Source organism: Protopterus annectens, chromosome 2.part1 (assembly GCF_019279795.1).
Source record: "Protopterus annectens isolate FY-2018-M chromosome 2.part1, PAN1.0, whole genome shotgun sequence".
NCBI classification, from domain to species: domain Eukaryota; kingdom Metazoa; phylum Chordata; order Ceratodontiformes; family Protopteridae; genus Protopterus; species Protopterus annectens.
In genome coordinates this window covers 1,730,153,620-1,730,175,678 of record NC_056729.1, presented here as the reverse complement: position 1 = coordinate 1,730,175,678, position 22,059 = coordinate 1,730,153,620, and the positions used below count along the sequence as shown (strand labels likewise).

At 41.1% G+C, this 22,059-nt stretch overlaps 1 protein-coding gene across 1 annotated transcript in view; it reads right to left on the bottom strand.

Annotated features, from left to right (window-relative positions):
- Positions 1-22,059, bottom strand: part of MXRA8 (matrix remodeling associated 8) — a 574,547-nt gene that overhangs the window by 350,514 nt on the left and 201,974 nt on the right. The window contains exon 5 of the mRNA XM_044063600.1: positions 16,020-16,481. Coding sequence (XP_043919535.1) covers positions 16,020-16,481 — 462 coding nt within the window. The remainder of the gene's footprint in view (positions 1-16,019; positions 16,482-22,059) is intronic.

Below are 22,059 nucleotides of genomic sequence, written 5' to 3'. Positions count from 1 at the left end.
TGCATTTAAGGTGGAGGTGGGATTACATCAAGGATCAGCTCTGAGCCCTTTCTTATTTGCAATGGTGATGGACAGGTTGACAGACGAGATCAGACAGGAGTCCCCGTGGACTATGATGCAGATGACATTGTGATCTGTAGTGAGAGTAGGAAACAGGTGGAGGACACCCTGGAGAGATGGAGAGATGCTCTAGAGAGAAGAGGAATGAAGGTCAGCAGGACTAAGACAGAATATATGTGTGTGAATGAGAGGGAGGATAGAGGAATGGTGACGATGCAAGGAGTAGAGGTGGCGAAGGTGGATGAGTTTAAATACTTGGGGTCAATAGTTCAGAGTAACGGTGAGTGTGGAAGAGAGGTGAAGAAGGGAGTACAGGCAGGATGGAGTGGGTGGAGAAGAGTGTCAGGAGTGATTTCTGACAGACGAGTACCAGTAAGAGTGAAAGGGAAGGTCTACAAGAGGGTAGTGAGACCAGCTATGTTATATGGGTTGGAGTCAGTGGCATTGACAAAAAGGCAGTAGTCTGAGCTGGATGTGGCAGAGTTAAAGATGTTAAGATTTGCACTGGGTGTGTCGAGGGTTGACAGGATTAGGAATAAGTACATTGGAGGGTCAGCCCAGGTTGGAAGGTTTCGAGACTAAGCCAGAGAGGCAAGATTACGTTGGTTTGGACATGTGCTGAGGAGGGATGCAGAGTATATTGGGAAAAAGATGCTAAGGATAAAGCTGCCAGGTAACAGGAAAAGAGGAAGGCCTAAGATAAGGTTTATGGATGTGATGAGAGAGGACATGCAGGTGGTTGGTGTGACAGAGCAAGATGCAGAGGACAGGAAGAAATGGAAGCAGATGACCCACTGTGGGGACCCCTAATGGGAACAGCCAAAAGAAGATATATGTGTGTGTGTGTGTGTGTGTGTGTGTGTGTGTGTGTGTGTGTGTGTGTGTGTGTGTGTGTGTGTGTGTGTGTGTGTGTGTGTTTGTGTGTGTGCATATGTGTGCATATGTGTGCCTTTAAGTATAGCTAACCACCTCTTTGAGTGCCTCCTGCACTATCCCAGACTGTACTGGAGTACACCCTGCTGTATCCACTGCCTGCTGCCAGACCCCAGGGCATAGCTAAAATAATATCATATTATTCTTTTTTTGCTTAGCTCACTGTTAATTCCTTTGTATGTTGTAATAAGATACTACAGACAGACATTCAGTTCATTTTCTGAATCATGTATCAGTCAGGAGTACGGACAAATGGCCTTCACTCTGCATTTGATCTGCGGGATACAGAACATCTCTGCAATGTGTCCTGTCTTTGTTGCTTTCTGTTATATCTGTGTGAATGCTTTTTGTGTTGCAACTGGAATGCTGTACTACAGTTTGGGATGGGTGGCTCATTTCTTGCCTTCTATGAATGATAGAATTATTATATAAGTTTGTGTTATTCAGTTCTTTATGTTTTATGAGTGGGTTAGTTCTTTACTGTGGGAGGATTTCCTGGCTTTCTTTCAAGAATGACTGGCAACTGTTTTATGTGTCTCTTTCTCTTCTTTCAGTAAGTCTCTTTTATGTTTTATATTTTAATGTAATTTCATGATTTCTGCATTTTATATTGATCTCAGAATAGTTTTGGAGATGTTAGGTCAGTGTTTTCCTATGAATTCAGTTGTCGTGGGTAGATCCTGTTGTCATTTCTGTATGAATTATTTATATTTTTAGCTGTACATGTAGTTATACGCTTACTAGTACGGTTACTGTTTTTATCTGAATTTTTTACATAGCCTTTGCTTGTAGTTATTGCGGTTAATATGTATATGGCTGCTTTTATTGTTTGTATGATCAGATAATACATTTGATGAACAGATAAACTTAGATAACATGACTACAGAATGCAAATAAACATTCTGTGATACAGCCAAACTAAAGGTAATTTATTTTTTTTTGTTTGTTTGTTTGTTCTAATTTAGGGATATTTGTTGTTCATATTTACTGTTTTTGTCTGTCCACTCATATGTTTAAAATGTTTTTATTAATATATAGTTTTCTTGTCATATGTTTCTGCGGGATCCGGACACATGCTTGACTAGCATATGTCCGAATCACAAAACATCGAACACACATACATGAAAGCGCTTAACATCGACAAGCGCTTCCATGTATGCATGCCTGTTTCGTAGATCGGACTACAGTGCGGGTAAGGGAAAATTCCATTTTCCCCACTGTAGTGCGATCTCGGAGTGAGAATAATAAAGTAGGGGGGTGTGGGGAGTGCAGGGGGTGAAGCCCCCTGCAGAAATGTAGATTTTTTTTTTGAACTACACATACATGGAAGTGCTTTTCAATGTTAAGTGCTTTTGTGTATGTGTGTTCAATGTTTTGTGATTTGGACATATGCTAGTTGAACATGTGTCCTAGACCCGTTTCTGCAGATAGAGATTTGTTAAAAATTTAGTTCTATTCAACTTTAAACAACTCATATGTAATGGTAAAAAAATATTTATTTTGCTACTTTTATTCTGTAGAGTAACAAGTTATAAATTCTATGCTCCATTAGTTGCTGCAAAAAAAGACTGTCAATGCCCATTGCATCCAAGTAAAAACATTCACCATTCCCTAAAACATAGCTGTACATCCCAGTTACATAGATGAATATTAAGCTACTTGTCTTGAAGGACCATTTTAAGCCAAGCCAACTTGAGGTTAGAATGAAACCCGGCACCTTGAGTTTGAGACCAGCCAGGAGATCAAGGTTTCACAGCACATCATCCTGCTGCTACCATGGGAGCACTTCTTAGTTTTAGCCCACCCCTGTGCACGTCTACTAATCCTCCAAGGGTGGGACTTGCAATGACCATCAGCACTTGACCACTCCTCACTTTCATTAGGGGCTTATGTCAGAAGGGGCTGTTATCTACCCTTGAATAGCACTTCATGGCTGTTTCCACAATCTCTGAAAGAGAAATCAAAAACAATTTTGTGCGCCCTGGGCACAATTGCACCCCTCCTTTCTCACCCATCTGCACCTGCCATGTCACATGGGCCATAATCAGGGCTTTAGCCTTCTCTGCTAAGGTGCAAAAAAAAACAATATTAGATTGGACACTAGTGAACTGCTCCAAACAAAAATATCACACCGGATGTCTACCAGACAGCCTAAGTGACCACCTCCCCAAATTCCTACTATGCAAACGCACAAACCTTAATAACCTTGCAATTTTTAGACTTGTTAGAGATGAGAGTAAACTGAATATACAATAATTTAATTACATTTTAAAACACTGTAAATGGGACCCACTACTAACATTAAGCTTAGACCAAGCCATGGACCACTTTAACAACACTTTCATTACAGTCCTAAATTCAATCACACCAATAAGAAAAATCAAAGTGAAATCAAACTGCACACCATGGCTAAGTAGGGACACATGTGTCCTACTAAAAACTAGAGATAAGTCATGGAAAGCATGGAAAAGTGATAACACAAACCTATCCAAACAAAACTACCAAAAATTAAGAAATCAAGCAAAAAACAAACCAAATTGGATAAACAAAACTACTTTCTTAACATCCAAAACAAACACACAAGACACCCCCAAAAATTCTGGCATTCCATTAACTCCCTACTTAACCCAGGTAAAACATCCACCCCTACTCCCACCACCAACAATGACATTAAAGACATTGCCTCCCAGTTTAACCACCACTTTACTGAAACCATCCTATCCTTATCTTCTCAACTCACCAAAAAGAAGCTATCTTATGCCCCTGACCAACCCCTCAACAATATCCCCTCCTTCACTCTCTCACCTGTCCTTACCACAACAATTAAAAAAACTGCTACAAAAACTTAAAATTACCACCCTTGCTGCAGATAGATTACCAGCGAACTTCCTAAAAATAGCAGCTGACTCCCTAGCTTACCCTGTTTCCATCCATATTAACCACTCTATTCAGGAATCCTACATCCAACAGCTATGGAAACTATCATATATCATCTCTCCTCATAAAGGTGGAAGCTCCCATGATATTACTAACTACCACCACTAGCCATCCTACCCCCTTATCTAAAATACTTGAAAGGCGTATCCACTCTCAAGTTATGAAATTCCTAAACTCTAACAATCTCCTCTCTCCCACTCAACACAGCTTCCGACAATACCATAGCACAACTACTGCTCTCCTCTCTTTCACAAATACAGTTAACTGTCACAGAAATAATAACTTCATATCAGCAATATTCTTAGACCTATCTAAGGCATTTGCCATGGTGTCCCATACCATACTACTAGACTCTGTGGTGTCACATACCATACTACTAGACTCCATGGTGTCACACACCATACTACTAGACTCTGTGGTATCACATACCATACTACTAGACTCCATGGTGTCACACACCATACTACTAGACTCCATGGTGTCACATACCATACTACTGGACTCCATGGTGTCACACACCATACTACTAGACTCCATGGTGTCACACACCATACTACTAGACTCCATGGTGTCACTTACCATACTACTGGACTCCATGGTGTCACACACCATACTACTAGACTACATGATGTCACATACCATACTATTAGACTCCATGGTGTCACACACCATACTACTGGACTCCATGGTATCACATACCATACTACTAGACTCCATGGTGTCACATACCATACTACTGGACTTCATGGTGTCACACTGCATACTACTGGACTCCATGGTGTCACACACCATACTACTAGACTCCATGGTGTCACACACCATACTACTGGACTCCATGGTGTCACATACCATACTACTAGACTCCATGGTGTCACATACCATACTACTGGACTCCATGGTGTCACACACCATACTACTAGACTCCATGGTGTCACACACCATACTACTAGACTCCATGGTGTCACACACCATACTACTGGACTCCATGGTGTCACACACCATACTACTAGATTCCATGGTGTCACATAACATACTACTAGACTCCATGGTGTCACACACCATACTACTAGACTCCATGGTGTCACACACCATACTACTGGACTCCATTGTGTCACATAACATACTACTAGACTCCATGGTGTCACATAACATACTACTAGACTCCAAGGTCTCACACACCATACTACTAGACTCCATGGTGTCATACACCATACTACTAGACTCCATGGTGTCACACACCATACTACTGCACTCCATGGTGTCACACACCATACTACTGGATTCCATGGTGTCACTCACCATACTACTAGACTCCATGGTGTCACATACCATACTACTAGACTCCATGGTGTCACACATTATACTACTAGACTCAATGGTGTCACCTACCATACTACTGGACTCCATGGTGTCACATACCATACTACTAGACTCCATGGTGTCACACACCATACTACTAGACTCCATGGTGTCACATAACATACTACTAGACTCCATGGTGTCAAACACCATACTACTAGACTCCGTGGTGTCATACACCATACTACTGGACTCCATGGTGTCACACACCATACTACTGGATTCCATGGTGTCATTCCCCATACTACTAGACTCCATGGTGTCACATACCATACTACTAGACTCCATGGTGTCACACACCATACTACTAGACTCCATAGTGTCACACACCATACTACTGGACTCCATGGTGTCACATACCATACTACTATACTCCATGGTGTCACACACCAAACTACTAGACTCCATGGTGTCACACGCCATACTACTGGACTCCATGGTGTCACATACCATAGTACTAGACTCCATGGTGTCACACACCATACTACTAGATTCCATGTTGTCACACACCATACTACTAGACTCCATGGTGTCACATACCATACTACTAGACTCCATGGTGTCACACATTATACTACTAGACTCCATGGTGTCACATACCATACTACTGGACTCCATGGTGTCACATACCATACTACTAGACTCCATGGTGTCACACACCATACTACTAGACTCCATGGTGTCACACACCATACTACTAGACTCCATGGTGTCACACACCATACTACTGGACTGCATGGTGTCACACGCCATACTACTGGACTCCATGGTGTCACACACCATACTACTGGACTCCATGGTGTCACACACCATACTACTAGACTCCATGGTGTCACATACCATACTACTAGACTCCATGGTGTCACACACCATACTACTGGACTTCATGGTGTCACACTGCATACTACTGGACTCCATGGTGTCACACACCATACTACTAGACTCCATGGTGTCACACACCATACTACTGAACTCCATGGTGTCACACACCATACTACTAGACTCCATGGTGTCACACACCATCCTACTGGACTCCATGGTGTCACATACCATACTACTAGACTCCATGGCCTCCCTATCCTTTGCCCCTTCCATTATAGCCTGGTTTTAAAGCTATCTATCAGACAGACAACAATCTGTCCAATGGCTAAACAAACTATCTCCCCTACTTCCAACCACTATAGGAGCCCCACAAGGTTCAATATTGGGCCCTTTACTCTTCTCCATATTTACTAACAACCTTCATACCTCCACCCAACATGCCACACTTATGCAATATGCAGATGACTCAGCTCTCTTCTGCTCCGCACCATCACTCACTGCCCTACAAAAACTCACTCAAGAATCCTTCACCTCAGTGGAAAACTGGAATACCCAGATCCAACTTATCCTCAATCCTAACAAGACCAAATATTCGCTCCGAGTAAAACTAAATCCACCCATCAACCTTTTACAATCACATCCAAAAATGGTACTAACATCTCCCCCCACCAACCACACCAAACTCCTAGGCATAGAAATTGACAATAAACTACTATTTAATGTCCATATATCACAAACAATCAAAAAGGTTCACAAAAAATGGGTACACTATACAGACACAGAAAATCCCTATCTGATCAGGCACATTTTACACTAGCCCAAACACACCTACCGTCCACACTTATGTATACTGCTCCAATCCTTACCCACACAAGAAAACTAGACATTGAAAGGCTTGAATCATGCTACAATAAAATTGCCAGATTTGCTAGTAACTCCACCTTCAAAAACCATCAGTGTCAAGCATTACGAGCTTAAATGGTTAGAACTTCCTCAACTACTTAACTATCACCAATTAGTACTAGCCTACAATATTGTGAATTATCCTAACAAAACCCATCCCTAAAACAACTCCTAACCCAGTACGTGTCAAATCGCCCCCTCCGCTCTTCTGAAAAGCTCTCCTCTGCATCTCCTCAGCAAATAACTCTGCAGGTAAAGCTCTGTTCTCCCACAATATAGCCAGAAACTGGAACAACCTTCCCCCTACTTTAACCTCTGTTCCTTCAACTACTCTTTTTAAAAAATCTTTCAAAGCACAGCTAGTGAATTCTTGGCTATGCCAATGCATCACATAAAACCCCTTCCTCATATAACATCAATCTTCTAGCGACTGACATAAAATTTTGCTGGTATGCAAAAACTCAGGAATCCCAACCAATAACCTGAAAAGGTTCAGGGCCGGTCAGGGCTGCTTGTGTGGTTACAACACATGAAGAGGTTTTGAAAGAATGTCAGTTTCTATGTGGTATGTTCCTGAAAAGAGGTTACCCGGCAAAATTAGTGGAAGTACTAAGTATGGAAGTCATTACCAAGAGGCTAAATGGTCATTTTCAACCTATTTTAGGCACCATTCTACTTACATCAGATAATGACAGGCATCAGGGAACACCAAGTACTGTAGAATGCAGTACTATGGTAGAACTATGTAATGACACTACACAGCAACCTTCAGATTTCCAAAAAGCCTTAACTATAACTTTAAGCCAGGATGCTAAGTTTTTAACTTCTATTTTTGAAAAAAACTGGCCAATTCTGTTAGAGGATGCTAACATCAGGAAGTACTTAGGTGTTAAACCAGTTATTGTCTACAGAAGAGGTAACAATTTTAAGGATTTATTTAAGAACAGACAGGTTCCCTTTCATGCAAATAAACAAGGAACTTTTAGATGTGGAGCTTGCTCATGGTGTCATATTGTAAAAGTAACTGATAATATTAACTGTTAGAAACATTAGGCATCAGATAAAAGGGAAATATTCTTGTAATTCCAGAGCAGTGGTTTATTTGGCCATGTGCGATTCATGCTCTAGTTTCTACATAGGAAAGACTGAGCGTAAGCCAAGTCAAATAATCTATGAGCATGACTACGCTATTAGGAAAAACAATCTGAATAATGCATTGGCCAAACATATTTCTGACAATGTGAACCATAAATGTTCTTTTGTGATAATTGATCAAGTCACTATTGATGAAAACAAGCCTTGGAGCATACAGTTAGAAATAAATGAGCTAAAATGGCAAATCCGCTTTCAAGCATACAGCTGGCCTGGCATCAACGATCACACTTCTATCTCGGCCATATTGAAATTAAAAGCACTTGAAAGAAAAAAAGTTTTAAAACAACAAAAATAAGGTTGTCTGACAACTGACCTCAAAATGTAGAGACTCGACTGAATACACCAAAACAAATCTCCAAAGAATTCAGTCCAGAGGAAAAACCGCAACCACTATAAATTTATTAAAATATAAACGCCAGTAATGACCTGTTTAAAATGTTTTCGTCGGAGAAAAACCCGGACTTCATCAGATAACACAAATTTTAGTTCAAAAATTGTTTAAATACTAGTCGCAAGGTACATTAATAAGGCTGAATTAATTAACAATCAATATTTAAAGCCCCAAGTTCTGTTGTGCATAAATATATTGTTAACACTTTTTATCTACAATCAAATTCTAAACAATAAAAATTCTTATATAAAAAGATATACATTATAAAAATAATAATATATAACTTGATACTTTGAGCACAAATAATTTATATAGCCCTTACTGGTACACTATTTAAAAGACTTTCATCTTGTATAATGTATAATATATATGACTTCACAGTTTTGCTGCTCTTAACTTGAGCAGTGCTACAATAGATATATTGTCATTTAATCCTAGTGTCCTGTTGGCTTCCAATATTATTCGCCAATAAGCCTCCCGATACTCCAATTTTGTTTCCCAAGGGCCATCCCTGGCTTTCCTAGGCAAAGTTTCCAAGACAAAGAACAAAAACCTAGCTTGATTACACACCAGGGTGTGCTTAAATAAAGCATTTTTAGAATTTTGTTTTTGAATTTCATACATATGCTCATATATTCTACGTCTTAGATGTCTCTCAGTTTTTGCGACGTAGAATCCATCACACATTTGGCACACAGCAATGTATACTAGTCCCTGTGTGTTACAATTGGAATAGGAGGAGGCTATAATCCATCTGTTTCTAGCTGAAATGAATACTTTATCAGTATGGGAAATGCTATAACATTGTGAACAGGCCCCACACTTGAATGTGCCCCTGCGTTGATTGGAAAATGCATAAATACACCCTCCTTGTTCTAATAGACTTTTGATATTACTACCCTTTCGAAAAACAGTTTTCACTAATTTCCCTTTGAGATTGGGAAGGTCAGTAAAATCACTGAAATTTTCCCATTCTTTTTCCACTATATTTTCGATAATACCAGCATTAACACTATAATCTGTAATGAAGGCTCTATTGAACCCTACTGATGTATTTTGGACGTTACTAGGGTTTGTGGAAAGATGAAAATTTCCTGTGCCTAAAATGGGTTTATATTTATTATTCCTGCCTTCCTTCACCTCCTTGCTTATGTTGGTAATAAATTCTTCTGGATACCCTCTCTCCTGAAACATGGTAGTTAATTTTTGGCACTCCAGAATATAATCATACTCATCAGAGGTCATTTGTGATGCCCGAACAAACTGCCCCTTAACTATTCCTTTCTTTTGATATAAAGGATAGGAACTGGTGTACTGAATGTAGGTGTTGGAGAAGGTAGATTTCCTATGGATAGTAGATTTGAAGCCTGTTTTATCTATGTTTAAAGACATGTCCAAGTAATTAACTTGTTGTGTTGTAACCTGATATGTCAAAGTCAAAAATCTAGTACTTTGATTTAGGTAATTCATAAAGTCATGTAATTGTCCTTGGGTACCTGTCCAATATTGCAATATGAAGTGAGGGAAAAAAACAGGCATATGGTATATTTAGAGGCAAAGTCAGGGAAGAGAATTTGATAGAAGTAAGGAAGTAAGTGAAGAAGGGAGAGTAAATGGGTATAAGGAATGAAAAGGTACCTGTTCACATTTAGGGGTATAGTTTATGCTGGTTTTAAGCAAGAAGAGAGACAGATTTTTGCTAGGAATTCATTCAGAGTGGTTTTGAAAGATGGGAGAGAGGATATTGACCTGATGGATACAGGTAAGGAGTTCCAGGCCTTAGTAACCTTGTACAAGTACAGGCATTGTCCATCAGATTTGATTGGTTTGTAAACAGACAGGAGTTTTTGGTCACTGGATCACAATGACTGATTGTGAACATAGTTGTGTAGAATGTTTTTAGTGCTGGACTGGAAGATGGATTTTGGATAACTTTATAGGTGGTAAGAAACTGTGTAACTGTTAGTTGATGAGACAGTTCTAACCAATTTACTTCTACTATAAAACACTGAATTATTACTAAATCCCCCAAAAATTCATATTGGAAGTAAGAGACGAAAATCCATTGGACTCAAATTCTTTTTATGCTGCTGCTATCATGTTTTACAATTCTTTACTTACCAACTTTACACACATACATAAATACCACCGGTGGTGACATTTTGAGTGACATCTGGAGGTGGGAGCATGTAATGAACGTATAACAACATGGTGCAGTGTATGTACTGAGCAGTTAAAAAAAGCTGACTGAGTTAACTGGAATAAGATAGGAATAGGTTATTAAGCCCACTAGGTGAAAATACCTTTTTCTCAAGGTGAATCCTGTAGCAACACTGTCTAATTAAGTGACTTGATCAGAGTCACACAGGCTGCAAGTGAGGGATGAGGGAAATAAATGCATGACAACAGAATGAAGCATATTATTAGCTGACTGTCTTAACCCTTTGCACACAACTGCCAATATCTGAACTTGAGTTGTTGCTTTTTTTTGAGAAGGTAAGATTCTCTAGGTACTTATTTTTACTTACTGTTGACTCACAAAAATGTGGAAAAGAACTGACTCCTTAAAAGACAATGAAAGAAAAAAGAATGAATGTGTGTGCACCTAAGCTCATCTTCAGTTCCCCTCTGATCTAGTTTTGCCCTGTTACATCTGTTACATGCAGGTTTATTTCATAGGTTCATAGGTTGATACTAGGCTATCTGCCCTAGGGCATTTATAAGCCTAGCCAGAGTGTATTTGGCTTTCGCCACCCTTTTAGATTAGTTGACTGTGCCTCTGTATAGTAGGTCACAGAAGATAGCCCTTTTGAGGTTAGTTTACTGTGCCTCTGTCTAGTAGGGACACAGAAGAGATCTCAGGGGTAAACCTATGATCTCCCATCCACTCGTCAAGATTTCTCTTGAAGAGGGTCATTGAGGGACTTTGCCTAACATGGATTGGGATTTTGTTCCAGAGTGAGGGGAGCCTCTGGGATATGAATCTGTCCCTCCAGCATGTCCTATTTATTTCTGTGCTGAGGTTTAAGTCCCTGGAGCGTGTAGCTCTAAAGGATTTGGATTTCCTGAGGTGGAGCATGTCCATTAATTCTGGGTTGGACATGGCTTTATACGTCAGGCACAGATCGCCTCTGAGTAGGCAGTAAGCAACTGAGTAGAGCTGGAGTTTCTTTAGCCTAACTGCGTAGGGCACCTGTTTGAGTCCCTTGATCCTCTTGGTGAGGTACTTTTGGGGTCTTTCCAGTTGCTGCAGGTGTCGGGTAAGGTACATCCCAAATGGGGCATTGTATTCAATTATGGGCCTGATGAGTGATGAGTAGAGGGGCACAATGACCTCTCTTGATTTAGATGTGAACCCTTTCGTGATAAGGTAGGCTATATAGAAGGTATTTCTAACCACTTTGGCAACGTGATTGTCAAAGGAGAGATTGCTATCTACTTGGGTCCCCAAATCCCTAATTACTTCTTCCGTACTTAATGGATTACCACCTATGTGGTAATTTGTGGGCACTTTGTTTTTCCCAAAGGGGATGACTATGCACTTTTTGGCATTTAGCTTTAGGCCATGGCTCTGGCACCAGTTATCCGTCTCTGTGAGACCCTTTTGGAGGATGCTTGTGTCAATCGGCGAGTTGATTATGGCACCCAGTTTGCAGTCATCTGCGAACTTGGTCAGCCATAGTCCTCCCATGTTAGCCTGTACCTCAGAGAAATATATACCGAACAAGAGAGGTCCCAGGACTGAGCCTTGTGGGACGCCACTTGTAATTAGTTTAGAGTCTGACATGGCACCTGCAATTCTGACCATGTGGGTTCTATCCCTGAGCCAGTTTGCAACCCATCTTGTGACATAGGGGTTGATATTTAAGCTGGTGAGCTTATTTATGATGCCCGAGTGGGGTATTGTGTCGAAGGCTTTTGCGAGGTCCAGGTAGGCTGTGTGGACTACCTTCCCTTCATCTATGGCCTTGGTGACTGTTTCAAAGAAGTCGACCAGGTTCAAGAGGCAAGATCTGCCCTTAACAAAGCCGAATTGGGTAGGATCCAGTGTTTGAAGGTTCCCAATGTCTTTGTTTATGAGTTTCATGATGATACGCTCCATAGCTTTGCAGACCAGGCTAGTCAGGCTTATAGGGCGATAGTTTCCGGGGTCCGTTGTGGCACCACCTTTGTGGAGTGGGACCACTGTTGCTGTACGCCATTCCTTGGGTACATATCCTGTAGTAAGGCTGAGATTGAACAGTGACTTTATGTGAGGGTTCAGTTCTTCTTGGAGTTCGTGTAAGACGCAGCCCGGGACACCATCCGGTCCCATTGATGCTGTGTTTTTTGCTTTGGAGAGGGCAGCTCTCACCTGTGCATCTGTGATGTGAGGGAGGCTACACTCTGTTGAGATAGACATTTGCTCTTTTGGGGGGAAGGGGGGGGGGGGAGAAGTTTGCACTGAACTTGTCTGCCAGGATGTTGGCAATGTCTGTGGGTTCAGTGTATTTTTTGTCATTTTGAACTAACTCAGAGCATATCTGGGAGTTGCCACCCAGGTTCCTGACATAACTAAAGAAGGCCTTGTGATTATCTTTAGCATCTTGTGCAATTTTTCTTTCGAAGCTGGCCTTAGATGATTTTATGAGGGGTCGTAGTTTCTTGCTAGTACTGATCAGAGATGCCTTCCCTTTTTGGGATTTTGCTCTATCATGTAGTAGCTTCCTCCTTCTGTTGTATAGCTTATTTATGGCTGGGGTCCACCAGACAGGTCTCTTGCCTTTGGAGGAATGAGTCTTGGTTTTATTTGGGATAGCACGATCCAAGCATTCCTGTAGGTGTCCATAGAAAGTGTTTGTAAAGGATTCTGCGGTTTGGGCCATATTTTCCACTGGCCCGGGGGCTTTGAAGGATTCCACCTCGGTTTTGAGAAGTGTGAAGTTTGCTTTTGAGAAGTTCTTCACTGTGGTTTCCTTGAATGTTGAATGCTAGATGCTTCAAAGCAGCTAAGAACACCGGTGAAAGTGATTATTTGCAGTATGGAGAAAAAAGCTTGAATATTTCCAAAAGTGCTGCTTCAGACCCACCTTTCAAGTATACCTCATTAAAGAAATGTTCCTCATTTTGAGCATCAAAAAGTCCATGTTCTTTGCTGTTCCCCATTGAAAGGGTCTATCACCCATTCGATGTTAAGAATTTTTTTAACTAACATCCATGGTAAATAATACTGAAGCATATTAATTCATCAACAGCAACTTTTTATTAGCTGCTTTGAAGCATCTACGTATAAAATAAATTTTAACCATGATGGGAGCTTTTTAGTAAGCTGTTAGTTACTGTTCCATATTTTGCCAGTTTGCTCCACATTATGAGAGGTAAAGTTCCACATTTGGAGATAAAAGGTTGAGAGCTATGGCTTCAGATTTAAACCATGACAACTCAGGAAGCAATAGAAAATAGAATAGAGATATGTACCACAGCTTTTCAACATTAAGACGTACAGCTCTATGTATTTATATTACAGACTAATAACACAACAACAGTGTAAGCAGCTCTTCCTTCGCTCATTCTCAGAAAGCCTGTATCCTCATGTAGCTTGGCTCCAGTCTGTCCCTATGGTTTGCCCAGTAATTATTCCTTTCATTTCTCTCCCTCATGTAGCTCAGACCAGTCTGTCCCCATGGTGTACCCAATAAATATTCCCTTCATTTCTCTCCCTCATGCAGCTCAGATCCAGTCTGTCCCCATGGTGTACTCAATAAATATTCCCTTCATTTCTCTCCCTCATGCAGCTCAGATCCAGTCTGTCCCCATGGTGTACCCAATAAATATTCCCTTCATTTCTCGCCCTCCTGTAGCTCAGATCCAGTCTGTCCCCATGGTGCACCCAATAAATATTCCCTTCATTTCTCGCCCTCATGTAGCTCAGACCAGTCTGTCCCCATGGTGCACCCAATAATTATTCCCTTCATTTCTCTCCCTCATGTAGCTCAGATCCAGTCTGTCCCCATGGTGCACCCAATAAATATTCCCTTCACTTCTCCCTGCATTAAGTTAGTGCAGGTACAGTAGTTTCTACTTATTTATTGATCAGCTTGATTAAATGGACTTCAGAACAAAATAGATACTCAAAGGTCACTTTCACTTTTTCTCCACATCTGCCGACTGTCTGTTTGCATTTATACAAGGTCATCATCTAGTCTCCTGTGAGGTTCCCTAGCTTCATTCTATTCCCCATTACCTCGATTTGAAGTGGGACCCCCTATTCCCTCCATTGAATTGGATCCCCTATTAACTCCATTGAAGTGGGTCTCCCTATTACCTCCTTTGAAGTTGGTCCCCCCCTATTACCTCCATTGAAGATGCAGTACCAGGCTTGCAGGTCCAGAAGTGTTTCTATATGCTTTTCATCCCCAGCTACAATGTGTAGAATTACTTGTCAGTGGCTTGTAAACAGCTAGTCATCACATGTGGTGTGCTATTTCTGGTCTTTACCAGGAGTTATCAGCATGGCAGACCCAGCAGCAATCTTTCACTCTCCGAAAGTGAATGACCCATTACCAGCCACACACTCGTACCTGTTTCTGTATGACTCCCCCACTACATGGATCACTGATCGATATCAGTTCATCTTAGTTTCAGTCAAAAGTTTTATCTTTCCATGTCATTGAATATTCTGTTTTACAGATTTTTTATCTTTATGATTTTGGGGGGGAAATATGCATGTTATGCCCTTATACAATGGCCAGTACCTCCATCACCCCCTTTTAACTGTATTATCACCCAAGGGTTTATAGCACCTTAAAGACCAGAATGAATTACCCCAGCCCCATGAATGTGTATTTAAGCAAATTGGTTTAAAGACATAATTTTAAGAAACAGTTCTCAGAAAACTGATGATATTGCTGCTGCAATATCTTCAAGTGGGTAGATGTGATACGTGACAAAAATCAATCCCTACAAACCTACTGTGCAGCTCCATGGTGTCATTTATACATTAAGGGAAGTGGCGTTCTTTGCCATCTGGAGAAAAAAATATTCCCTAATGTTTTTGATCCTTATCTGACAATAATACCTGGCCTACCAAACCTAAACTACCACTGTTTACATCTGTCCCACATCATGATACCTGGCTAACAAACCTAAACTACTGCTGTGAACATCTGCTCCACATCATGATACCTGGCCTACTAAACCTAAATTACTGCTGTGAACACCTGTCCCACATCATGATACCTGGCCTACCAAACGTAAGCCACTGCTGTCAACATCTGTCCCACGTCATGATACCTGATCACTGGTATTTGGAACTGGTTCCTTTAAAGGGAGCTTACATTTAAAATAAAGTTTTATATTTTCCCAAAACAGAATTTAAAGAGATTTGCAGGTTTAATGTACTAATTAGTGCAAAAATCTTGTGAAATTCTTGAATATAAGTTTAATTTAGATGCAAATTTCATGTACAGAAACAACTTACCCATATTTGGTGCAGTACTGGTCAGATTGACCTGCTCAGTCTTTGTATTCGTTTTAACTGGTTCTGTGATTTTTACTTTGAAGATTCTTCTCTCATGAAGCCCACAGTAATGGTGATGTAGGTGACAGGAGTAAATTCCTTCATCTGCTCTGACCAAATCTGTAATTGACAAAGAGAAGTCCCCTTCTCGAAATGCAGAGTCGCTGATGTTCATCTTCCTTCTGATGAATGTAGGGCCGTATGATCGGCGCTCTCCTGATGCATACAGGTCTATTAACCTGTCAGCACGATCATGGGACACACCTGGCGGCTGGCGATCCCAGTGCACAACTTGCTGTTCCTCCTCAAGGTGGTGCTCTATCCAAATTGGTTTTCGATTCACACATGGCAATATTACGTTGGTGCCAGCAAGTGCTACAATTACAACTTTTTCCCCATCCCAGTATATCTTAGCTTTCCGAACTGCAAAAATAAATGAAAAAAATAACCAAGTGCTGTGAATAACAACATGCAAATCATATTTTTTTAATGCAATCTTATAAAACATGCAGTTATTGCCAACTCTCTTTGCCATTCTGCTGTCAATCCAAGAAAACATTTCATTAGTCTTAAAAAGTGCAAGAGAGAAGTATATCTTTATAGCATATAACATTTTCCTGTAATTTATCCAAATGTAAGTATATAATGTCTTTGTTATTTAAAATCTCTTGCTTAAATAGATGACACAGATTCATAATACTGCCAGTACCGCATGTGTTAATATCACAGTACAAGTCTGCAAACTGACTGAAATGGATTGTGATGTTAAAATACAGGCAATCAGAAATTATAGAAGCTTTTAGTGGATGTAACCTTTCTTTCACTCTTTTCAACTTGCCATCAATCACACACTGTAACTAGTACTCCAATCACGCACTGTAACTAGTACTCCAGTCACACACTGTAACTAGTACTCCATGGCCAGCTCTAAGGATGTGCAGTTAAATATTGCCATTTATGTTTATTCTTCTGCTAACTGGGTAAAAGTAGATTGATCCTGTTGGAACCTTTTCAGCTACATTTCAAAAAAGAATAAAGAAAGAGCCACATAGGATGCAGTATATATTAGTGGGAGAGGGCTTACCTTCAAGTTTTTAACCCCTTTATTGAGTTATCACTTATGACACAGGCAAATTTACATTTATATAAAAGCAATCAAACCATATTAACAACTTCACATTTAGAAACATTATAGGATATATAACAAAATATGTGATGCATAATCTGAACATTGCACAAATCCTTCCCTTCCTGCCTTCTCTTAAACCTCACTCCTCCTCCAACACATTTTCTGCATGTTTTGTTTCCACAGTTTCCATTTTTTGTGTGTAATTTACTCCTACCCTTTTCTAAGGACCCCACTTCCTGCTCTTTTATCTTTTTTACAGCATTCACTACTTCAAGTATAGTGGTTTAAATTTTGATTTCCATTTTATAGGTTCATAGGTTCATACTAGGCTATCTGCCCTAGGGCATTTATAAGCCTAGCCAGAATGTGTTTGGCTTTCGACACCCATTTTAAATTTATTTTGCTATGCCCTTTTTCGAGGTTGGTATACTGTGCCTCTGTCTAACAGTGACACAGAAGTGATACCCGGGGTAAACCTACGATCTCCCATCCACTCATCAAGATTCCTCTTGAAGAGAGTCAATGAGGGACTCTGCCTAACCTGGACTGGGATTTTATTCCAGAGTGAAGGGAGCCTCTGGGTTATGAATCTGTCCCTCCAGCATGTCCTATTTATTTCAGTGCTGAGGTTCAAGTCTCTCGAGCGCGTAGCTCGATGGGATTTGGATTTTCTGAGGTGCAGCATGTCCATTAATTCCGGGTTGGACATGGCTTTATACGTCAGGCACAGATCGCCTCTGAACAGGCGGTATGCCACTGAGTAGAGCTGGAGTTTCTTTAACCGGGCAGCATATGGCAACTGTTTGAGCCCTTTGATCCTCTTGGTGAGGTACTTTTGGGGTTGTTCCAGTTGCTACAGGTGTCTGGTAAGGTACATACCAAAAGGGGCATTGTACTCAATTATGGGCCTGATGAGGGATGAGTAAAGAGGCACGATGACCTCCCCTGATCTAGATGTGAATCCCTTCATGATTAGGTGGGCTATATAAAATGTTTTTCTAACCACTTTGGCCACGTGGTTGTCAAATGAGAGATTGCTGTCAACTTGGGTCCCCAGGTCCCTAATTACTTCTTCTGTACTTAATGGATTTCCACCTATGTGGTAATTTGTGGGCACTTTGTTTTTGCCAAAGGGGATGACTATACACTTTTTGCATTTAGCTTGAGGCCATGGCTCTGGCACCAGTTGTCTGTTTCTATGAGGCCCTTTTGGAGGATGCTTGTGTCAGCTGGAGAGTCGATTATGGCCCAGTTTGCAGTCATCTGCGAACTTGGTCAGCCACAGTCCTTCCGTGTTGGCCTATACCTCCGAGAAATATATACCGAACAAGAGAGGTCCCAGGACTGAGCCTTGTGGGACACCACTTGTAACTGGTTTGGAGTCCGACATGGCTCCAGCAATTCTAACCATGTGGGTTCTGTCCTTGAGCCAGTTTGCAATCCATCTAGTGACATAGGGGTTTATATTTAAGCTGGTGAGCTTATCTATAATGCCCAAGTGGGGTATTGTATCGAAGGCTTTTGCGAGGTCCAGGTAGGCTGTGTGGACCACCTTCCCCTCGTCAATGGCCTTGGTGACTGTTTCAAAGAAATCAACCAGGTTTAAGAGGCAGGATCTGCCCTTAACAAAGCCGAACTGGGTAGGATCCAGTGTTTGTAGGTCCCCAATATCTTTATTTATGAGGTCCATGATGATCCTTTCCATAGCTTTGCAGATCAAGCTAGTCAGGCTTATGGGGCGATAGTTTCCAGGATCCATTGAGGCACCACCTTTATGGAGAGGGCCCACTGTTGCTGTACGCCACTCTTTGGGCACATATTCCTGTGTCTAGGCAATCCAGATGCTGTATCCCAGCTAAAAACAATAATTTCCTCAGTTACACTCATTTGCTTGCTCAGGATTCCTGACAGAGTTCTCTGTAGGGAATATTTAAAGTCTGCCAACTGAGTACACTCCAAAAACATATGCTCCCCCTTTACCTCTTTCTTCCCCATCACACCTCCAACATAATTGTTCATAGGTTCACAGGATGATACTAGACTATTGGCCCAGAGGCCCTTATAATCCTAGCCAAGAATTTTGCCCATGTTCTTTAAAAGTTAGCACCTGTTTCCCCCTGTCCAGCAGGGACACAGATGGGATCCCCAGGGTATATTTTCTGTTTCCCCTCCAGTCGTCCAGGTTCCTCTTAAAGAGGGCTAGATATTTACTCTGCTTGACATGGAGAGGGAGTCTATTCCACAGACAGGGGGGGTCTTTGGGACAGAAATCTATCCTGCCGACAAGTTCTATTAATGTCACAGACCAGATTAAGGCCTTGTGTGTAGGTTGCACAAGTGAGTGGAGGTTTGTCTTATGGACATGCAGCAACTCCATCAAGGCTGGGTCTGAAATGCCTTTGTATGCCAGACACAGGTCACCTCTGAGCAGTATGTATGAGAATGAGTAGAGGGGCAGGGCTTTTAGCCTATCTGTATAGGATATGATTCCGAATTCCTGCCCTCAGGTTTCCTTGCCCTCAGAAATGACTGTTTAAACAAAAAAGGCAGCGGAAGTGCCCTAATCTACTCTATTCTTCTCACCCTTGTTCCCCTCCAAATCACAATTCCACATTTCAATAATGCCAACCTCACTGCTGGTATACTTAAACTAAATAAACACAAGAACATCTGTATCATAGCCCTATACATCTCCCCTGGCAATAACATCCCTTTCATCAAAGATATTCTCCAATGGGCCTCAACTGAAATTAATTACGAAACTTATATTCTAGGTGACGTAAATATTGACTGAAACAAGATCAGTAGTCCTTCTCCTTCCCTATCAATCAACCTCTATAACTTTACCCAAGTAATCTTGTCCACCACCTGACCCAAGAAAACAAATCCCCCTGGATCCATCTTAGACTGGATCCTGGTCACCCACCCTAATAAACTAATGTACTCTGGTACAATTCCTAACACCATTAGCGACCACCTCCCAGCCCTCATTCTACACTCAACCAGCTCTTCTCCTCACCAGCATCAGTTCATCCACACTCGCAATCTTAGCAATTTCAACCCCCTAACTTTCTCTAATACTCTCAAACAGATGAATTGGCAAATCCTAAATACGCTTCTTCTTGACCAAGCTATAGAACACTTTAACTCAGTCTTCCTTGACACACTTAACTCCTAAGCCCCCCTAAGAAACAAAAGGATAAAAAATAATACTGTCTCCTGGCTAACCAAAGAGACCAGACAATGCATCAAAGGGACAAAACCTGGAAGCTCTTCCAAAACAACAAATTCCCTAAAACCCTTCTCCTATACAAACAACTTTGCAACCTCGCAAAAAAACAGATTTCTAAAGACAAGAAAACCTACTATTTGAAGCTCCAATCCTATAGTAACCCAAACCATAAACAATTCTGGAAATCCATAAATTCACTCCTAAATCCAGGCTCCAACAGTAACCCATGCCCTGATCCAAACTTATTCAACCTCAAACTAAGTTCCAAGTTTAATTCCTTTTTTATAGATACTATTGCTGAACTGACCAAGACTTTCCCCAACCATCATCCTCCTACCCCACCCTCCTCTACTTGCAAACCCTCAAGCAACTCTCTACCAATGTTTGAACTCAAACCTGTCTCTACTAAACTCATATAAGCTCTCCTTTCCAAACTCAAACCTTGCTCCAACGCAACTGATAATATTCCCTCCTCCTTCCTAAATGTGCTGCAGACAGCATAGCATTGGCAATCAGTATCTTAGTAAATAGATCCATAAAGGAAGCATATGTTACCAAACTCTGGCGCTCAGCCTATATTCTTCCTCTCCACAAAGGTGGCAGAAATACCAACATCTCTAACTTCCGGTCAATTGCTCTGTTTTCTCCTATTTCCAAAATCTTAGAAAAATGTATCCACCTCCACTCATGCCTTTTCTTACCCAAAACCAACTTCTCACATCAACCCAACATGGCTTCCACCCTGGTCACAGCACTATAACTGCACTACTCTCCTTTCTAGAAACTGTAAACCAAGCCCGAGACTCCGGACACTTAGTTTCCACCATACTCCTTGACCTTTCCAAAGCTTTTGACACAGTTTCCCACAAACATCTTATCCATCATCTTTCAAATCTTCATCTCTCAACAAATACCCTATCCTGGTTCTCCAGTTACCTATCTGACAGATCTCAGGCAGTCAAGTGGAAGAACTCCACCTCCTTCTTTCTTCCCACCCCAACTGGTGTACCGCAAGGGTCCATCCTTGGTCCCATGCTTTTTAACATCTTTATCAATAACTTTCACTCTGCTATACCACATGCTAAAGTTATTCAATATGCAGATGACTCTACATTACTCTGCTCAGCCTCAAACCTCTCTGAACGTCTAACAAAAACCCAAACTGCTTTTTCATCCACTGAACACTGGATGCACCAAAACCACCTTTCTCTAAATGCCAACAAATCCAAAATTCTACTTTTCCCTCCCTCCAAGGCTTTCCACTATGACAAAAATGCATTCAAAGTCCTTAGCCAAGCTAACTCACCCATAGAAGTGGTTCCCTTTGCTAAACTTCTAGTCATTACTATTGACGAACACTTCAAATTTGACATCCCTGTACAACAGAATATCAAAAAAAACCCATCAAAAGCTAGGTATGCTAAACAGAAACAATCTATTTCTTTCCACTTCCACCAGGCAAACCCTGGCTTCTACTTACCTTCTCCCTTCCTTACTATACGGAGCTCCACTTCTTTCACACCTGACTTCTACCATCTCTTCTAAGCTAGAAAGCTGCTATAATAAGATCTCTAAATTTGCCACTAAATCTAAAAACTCCACACACCATTGCCTCACCCTTCACTCTCTAAATTGGCTAG